This window comes from Nomascus leucogenys, chromosome 22a (assembly GCF_006542625.1).
Source record: "Nomascus leucogenys isolate Asia chromosome 22a, Asia_NLE_v1, whole genome shotgun sequence".
Classification (NCBI taxonomy): Eukaryota; Metazoa; Chordata; class Mammalia; order Primates; family Hylobatidae; genus Nomascus; species Nomascus leucogenys.
Genome location: NC_044402.1, coordinates 1,110,562 through 1,117,437, shown reverse-complemented (window position 1 = coordinate 1,117,437; position 6,876 = coordinate 1,110,562). Strand labels below are relative to the sequence as shown.

General features: G+C 62.5%; 1 protein-coding gene across 1 annotated transcript; it reads left to right on the top strand.

Moving 5' to 3' along the window:
• The first annotated feature begins 3,026 nt into the window (after positions 1 to 3,026).
• Positions 3,027 to 6,636, top strand: ZBTB42 (zinc finger and BTB domain containing 42). The gene has a single exon (XM_030804032.1). The coding sequence runs from the start codon at positions 3,118 to 3,120 to the stop codon at positions 4,390 to 4,392; it is 1,275 nt and encodes a 424-aa protein (XP_030659892.1). The 5' UTR covers positions 3,027 to 3,117; the 3' UTR covers positions 4,393 to 6,636.
• Positions 6,637 to 6,876: the final 240 nt, after the last annotated feature.

The following is a 6,876-nucleotide window of genomic DNA, read 5'->3' as shown; positions in this document are numbered from 1 at the left end:
CCCCCTTCCCTGATCAGTGTGGGGCAGGAGGGACTTGAACCCAGACATCCCAACCTGAGAGGGACAAGGAGCTTCTCTCCCATTGTCCCCTCCCCCTCCTCTAGCCCATTCCTAGCTGGGCCCGCCTTCCAGGTCCTACCCTAGGCTCCTGAAAGCAGCATCCTGACCCTCCCTGTGTACCACAACCCCCATTAAGTGTCCAGGCTCTCTCTGTCCTGCCAGCCAGGCAGGGCAGGCTAGGGTGCTTGCTCCCAGCCTGCAGTGGGGAGCTGTCAGCCTTTTGCCCAGAGCCCCAGTGTGGCAGGCCACCCCTACTTGCTCTGAAGGCTCAGGGGCTGGGGGTGTGGGCAGGCAGGGCTGGACTGTTGCCACAGAGGAGTCAGGAGTAGGGGTGATGGGACCAGTTATCACTCACAGAAGCAACCATCACGCATTCACTCAACAAGCATTTACTGAACACCCACTTGCGTCCTGCCAACTTTTAAGCACCAAGTGAACAAAACAGCCCCTTCCCTTTCAGAAGGAGATGGGATATCCCACAATCACAGGACACCCAGAATGGGCTGGAGAGGAGGGTAAGCAGCCGAAGGGATTGCGAGGGAGCTTAGCTAAGGTGGGCAGGAATGGCCACCCTGACTAAGGAGTGGACTTTCAGCAGAGACAGGAATGAAGAGAAACCAGTGAAGGGTTCTTTGGGGAAGAACATTCCAGAACCTGAGAGCTTGCTGAGTGCCAGGCCCTGTAGTTAATTTTCACAAAGACCCCGGGATGCACTCTGACTCCCATTTTGCAGATGAGGATTATCGAGGTTCAAAGAGGTTAAAGGTTTGGTCATGCTCAAGGTTGGGAGGGGCTGGGGCAGGGCTCTGATCCAGGCAGGGCAGGAAGGGAGCAGTCACATCTGAGTTCACCCTTAACTTACTTGAATTCAGCTATTCCTGCTGGTGACTGGGGCAAGGCAGATGATTATTTAAATGGGTGGAGAGAAGGGAGTTGACCTTCCTCAGGAAGGGGTCCTTAGGGTGGATGGCCGGCGGCAATGGGAGCCAGGCCTCTGCTGGTCTCGGTGGCTGCTAAGTGCAGTGTCATTCCAGGGGTCCAAGCTGCCGTTGCCAGGTTTAGGAAATAAAGATGCAGGCCATCCCGTGAAACAAGGAATGATATTTTAGTATAACAACGAGGCCTTCCTTCCCAGACTTCAGATCCCGCTGTGGGCTCCATTCCTCCTGCACACACATACCTGGCCGGGTCCTGTCCTTTGTGATCCAGCCCCTCTTCCAGCACCACCCCCACCCCACTGCTCAGCCTTGACTGGGGCGACTCCTCCACTACATTCTCCATTTCCCGGACTCCAAGGCAGAGAAGAATGAGACTGGCTGAATTCAAATCGTGGTTCAGTGACCTACTGCCTGATACATGGCCCTGGGTACCTTACCTAACCTCTCTCACCAAAAAGGTATGAAAATAAGAGCGTCTAGTTAATGGGACTGTTGTGAAGGTGATCCGGTGGTCTAGAGTACCTTCAAAGCTGCTCAGTCAAGGGCAGCCCAGGTTGTGCCCCTGGGAAAAGGCTCCACCTGCCTTGGGAGGGACCCTAACCCCGCCAAACACACTCTCTACTTCTCTGGCGATTCCCTCTCCCACAACCAGGCGTCCCCCTCACATCTTCTCAATGCTTCTTTGACCGGGAACACTTCCCCCACTCCTCCCTACCCCCACTCCCATGCCAGCCCCTGTCCGGAGTCTCCTCCTCTTTGAACACGTTCCTGCCTACCCTGGGCTCTGGAGGGCTTCCGACTCCCTCTATTATGGCGTTTGTCCCCCCATGCCACCATGTCTGCTGGGAGGTGCCCGTTTTCCGTGCCTCTCTGCACTGGGTCCCCCATAGACGCTGGGCTGGGATCTGTGGAGAGGGTGGAAGTCCCCGTTCTGGACTCCAGGATCGAGATCCTGCTTGAATGTTTGGAAGAGGGTCCCAGCTGAATTAAATTCAAAAAGAGGCTTTCAAGGAAGAAGGTGTCATCTTTGCAAAATTAACGACCCCCAATCCACGCACCCCCTACCCCATCCCAAGGCCGGCGCCCTGCGATGTGGCGGGAGGCCAGGGTCCCGCGTTTACCCTCGGGTGACTGCCCAACGCGGGCTGGGATACAAGCGGACCCTCGGAAGGGTTCCTTTTGCAGACTGGCGCAGTGAGGACCCCATGCCGGGAAAGGTTGGGAGGTGGGGGACCCAGGCCAACGCGCCAAGTATCGCGAGAGACCCCCAGCCCCCGCGCGGTGCCCTAAACCCCTCTAACACCCCAGCGCCCCTGCTGGCTGCGCGCGGGGCCCGGCCGGGTGGGGCGGACAGGGAAGGGGGGGCGAGGGTGACCTCAGCGGTTCCGCCGCTCCGGGAAGTCGCTCGGCCCGCCCCCTCCGGCCCCCGCCCCGAGTTTCGCTCTCTCCGGGGCGGGGCGAGCGGCGGGCGGCGCTGGGCCAGCCAAGTTGGAGCGCGCCCCGCCCGGCGCCCTCGCCGTCCCCGCGCCCTCCCCGCCGGGGCGCGCTGCCCGCAGCTCCACGCGCGCCAGGGCCGCACTGGGGAGGGCGCGCGGCGCGGGCGGCGACCGGAGAGGAGCTCGGGGCGGCGAAGGTGAGCGCGGGGGGCGGGCTCCCGGCTCTGCCCGCCCCGCCCGCCGGCCCGCTCCCCGCGGCCGCGCTGCCATAAATGGGGCCGGCGGCGGCGGCATCTGGTGGGCCGGGCGGCAGCTGGAGGCGGCGCGGAGGCGTGGGGCGGGCGGCGGCGCAGCCACCCGGGCGTCGGGGACGCCGCGAGCGGGCGGCCGCCCGGGAGTGAAGTTCAGGAGCGCCCGGGCGGGGACGCGCGCAGGTTTGCGCGGCTCTGGCCCCTGCGCCTGAGTCCCGGGACCCGCCCCCGCGGCGGAGCGGCTACTGTTTACTTTCGATCGAGTTTTTCCTGCTCGGGGCAGGTGCCCGCGGCGGCTCTGGACGGGCGGTTGCGCGCGTCACTGCCGCGCCGCTCTTTCCGCGCTGCCTGCAGCCGGGAAGAGCGCTTCGTGGGCGTCTCCAGGCGCGCTGACGGGCGTCCCGTTTGTGCCCAGGTGATGACGGCGGCGGCATGGAGTTTCCTGAGCACGGCGGACGGCTGCTGGGCCGCCTGAGGCAGCAGCGCGAGCTGGGCTTCCTATGCGACTGCACCGTGCTGGTGGGCGACGCGCGCTTCCCGGCCCACCGTGCCGTGCTGGCCGCGTGCAGCGTCTACTTCCATCTCTTCTACAGGGACCGGCCCGCGGGCAGTCGCGACACGGTGCGGCTCAACGGCGACATCGTCACGGCGCCCGCCTTCGGCCGCCTACTGGACTTCATGTACGAGGGCCGCCTGGACTTGCGCAGCCTGCCTGTGGAGGACGTCCTGGCGGCCGCCAGCTACCTGCACATGTATGACATCGTCAAGGTCTGCAAGGGCAGGCTCCAGGAGAAGGATCGAAGTCTGGACCCGGGGAACCCTGCCCCTGGGGCAGAACCTCCTCAGCCACCGTGCCCCTGGCCTGTCTGGACCGCGGACCTCTGCCCAGCAGCCCGAAAGGCCAAGCTCCCCCCGTTTGGGGTCAAGGCTGCCCTCCCTCCTCGAGCATCTGGGCCTCCTCCCTGCCAGGTCCCAGAAGAGTCAGACCAGGCCCTGGACCTGTCGCTGAAGTCTGGCCCAAGGCAGGAGCGGGTCCACCCACCGTGCGTCCTCCAGACACCCCTCTGCAGCCAGATGCAGCCAGGGGCCCAGCCACTGGTGAAGGACGAGCGGGACTCACTGTGCGAACAGGAGGAATGCAGCAGTTCTAGGAGCCCCCACAGTCCCCCGAAGCCACCTCCTGTTCCTGCAGCCAAGGGCCTGGTGGTGGGCTTGCAGCCGCTGCCTGTCAGCGGAGAAGGCAGCCGGGAGCTGGAGCTGGAGCTGGATGCAGGGCGACTGGCGAGTGAGGACGAGCTGGGGCCTGGTGGGCCCCTCTGCATCTGCCCGTTGTGCAGCAAGCTGTTTCCCAGCTCCCACGTGCTGCAGCTGCACCTCAGTGCCCACTTCCGTGAGCGAGACAGCACCCGGGCCCGGCTGTCCCCCAACGGCGTGGCACCCACCTGCCCGCTCTGTGGGAAGACCTTCTCGTGCACGTACACACTGAAGAGGCACGAGCGGACACACTCGGGTGAGAAGCCCTATACGTGTGTGCAGTGTGGCAAAAGTTTTCAGTACTCCCACAACCTGAGCCGCCACACCGTAGTGCACACTCGAGAGAAGCCGCATGCCTGCCGGTGGTGTGAGCGCCGTTTCACGCAGTCTGGAGACCTCTACCGCCACGTCCGCAAGTTTCACTGTGGCCTTGTCAAGTCCCTTCTGGTGTGATGCATCCCTGTGGGTCCTGAGGGTGGGGTGGAAGGGAAGGGATGGGCCCTCCCAGGTGGGACACAGCATGCGGTGTGAAGCCTGGCCAGGTGGAGTTCCCTGCTCCGGCCGGTGGCTCCCCCCGCCTGGCAGAGAGAATGCTGCCGCTTCTGGAACTTGGCCTCAGACTCGGTAACTTGGGCAGCCTTCCTCCCGCCTTGCCTCTCCTTTCCCCTCACTCCCCAACTCATTCCGGCCCCCAGGCTGTGCCCTGCCTAGGCTGTGACACTATTTTCCTCTCCCGTCCCCTCCAGCCAAGTTCTGAGAGGTGTCCAACCAGCACCTGGCTCTGCCCCCGTTTCTCCGTGTGAGATGGCACATCCATCTCCCGACCCGGGACTTTCCTGACCACCTCTCTGGCAGGCTTGGGGAGGTCTTCATGAGCCTGGCCCCACACTAGGTGAATTATTCACATGTCAGGAAAGTTGTTGGTGTGCGTCCCATTGGGGCGCTGGGAGGGAACGGGACACTCCTGGGGAGCGGCAGCAGGAACTCCTGCCAGGAAGGCCTGGGGCACAGTGAGTGCCAGCAGGGGCCATCTGGGCACAGCTGGTGTCTCGGGGTGGGGGGGTGCAGGCCCAGCAGGGATCCTAAGGCAGCAGGAGTAGAGCCAGCTAGAGGCTGAGTGGCTGTGGCGTCATTGTCACTCGGTTGGGATGTGGGTCCATGAGAGCGTGCAATTATGACCACACTGTAACTTTCAGCAGAGAAAGTGGAAATTTGGAACTGGATTCTCTTTAGACCCAGGAAGAGCTTCCTGAGGCGGGCAGATGTCTGCTGGTGGTCGCCCAGCCACATGCTTGTCTGCCTGAGTGCAGGTCTAGGAAGCCTCTGGGCATCCCCCAGGGTGGGGCTGGGGCCACTGAGCTCTGTGCTGCTGCTGGGCCACCGTGGGCCTTACCTTGAAGGTGACTCTGCCTGCTAGGGGGTCTCCCTGGAGCTGTGGGCGTTTCCATGCACTGACTGAGCAGAGGCAAAGGCTGCCCTGTCTGCCAGGGGCAGGGTTTGCGGGCCTTCCTTTCCCCACGGCGAGACATGGGTGAACGTGGCCATGGCAGCAGGGTTAGGGGCAGGTGAGCAGTGGGAGTCGCAGCACCCTAGGGGCCTCCATCACAGCCTTGGGAGACTGACGCTCCTCAAACATGAATAGAATGTGGAGACCACGACCCCCACACATGTCGTTGGTTCAGGTCGCCCTGCTTTGCCTGCCTAATGAAGCACATCTTGCTGCCAGAAGCAGTGGAGCCTCCCTGGCCTCTGGGGGTCAGCAGGTGCAGAGCCACCTGGACGCCTGGAGACCACCTGGGATGTTTCCTCTGTGACTGGGAATGGCCTTGACAACAGAGTCCAGCCAAGTCTACGTTATTTTCTCTTCTCCTGACAACACTGGATGTCATATTTATTAGTCAGCCTGGTCTGGAGTGAAAGACCGTCTCTAGCGCATCTCCCACGCGCCCTGGGCTCCTGGTGTGCTGGGTGCCAGCCTGGGAGCCTAGCGCTTCTGGGTGATGCCCCAGGGCTTAGAGGCCCTGGATGGCTTTGGTCTCGAGACAGCTGGGGGAGGGGCCCTGCTTCTGATTGTCCTGGGCCCCAGCCCCCACCTCTGCAAGGGATCGGTGTGATGGGCTCCATAAGTGTGTGTGTGTGTGTGTGTGTGTGTGTGTGTGTGTGCGCGCGCGCGCGCATGCGTCTGGCACATGGCAAGGCCCAAACCAACCCGGCAGCCCGTAGATGCGCAGCTACACTGCCGCCCACGCACGGAGCTGTGGCCGCGGCACTGGTTCCCCCAGTGGCTCCCGTGGGGGAAGAACTTCCCTTTGCTGGGGTGGGCAGCCTGCCCTAAACTATCGACACTGGATTTGTTGTCTTCTGCACAGCTACTGTGAAGATAATGTAAGGAGAAGTGGTCAGTTTTAATTTTATAACTGACACAGCTGGGACGAAATATATACGTGTACATATATTTAAGACACTAATTGTGTGGGAGAGTTTAGTGGAGGCCTGTGCAGACACAAGGCGAACAGCAGTGTGGGTGTCTCCTGGGCCAGCTCGGCACCTGTGGGTGCTCTGACCCTGGGGGTGGGGACAGCTCCGTGCTAACCCCAGCAGACAGTTGGTGCACAGTGTCTAGGAGGCGTGGGAATGGGTGCTGTCTTCCTCTTTTCACATCATGGCGACAGTAATAAAGCCCACCTCCGGTGGAAACGGCAGTGACTATTCCTGAGGACGGGTGGGAACAGGCGTCCCAGATACCACCACGTGCTCATGCTGGTGGATGGGGGAGGCTGGGACAGGGCTGAGGTGGCACCCCCTCTTTCCCCAGGTTTGTCCCCAACTGCCAGCGTTTGGGGGAGGGGAGTCCAGGGAGGCAGATCTGTCAGGGGGGCGCAGGACACAGGCCAGCTTGGGCAGGGGAGGCCACAGTGGTTTCTTGCCCTGCGGAAG

What these genes read in the sequence shown, in the direction of transcription:
- ZBTB42 (XM_030804032.1), top strand. Translation starts at nt 3,118, where the DNA reads ATGGAGTTTCCTGAGCACGGCGGACGGCTGCTGGGCCGCCTGAGGCAG.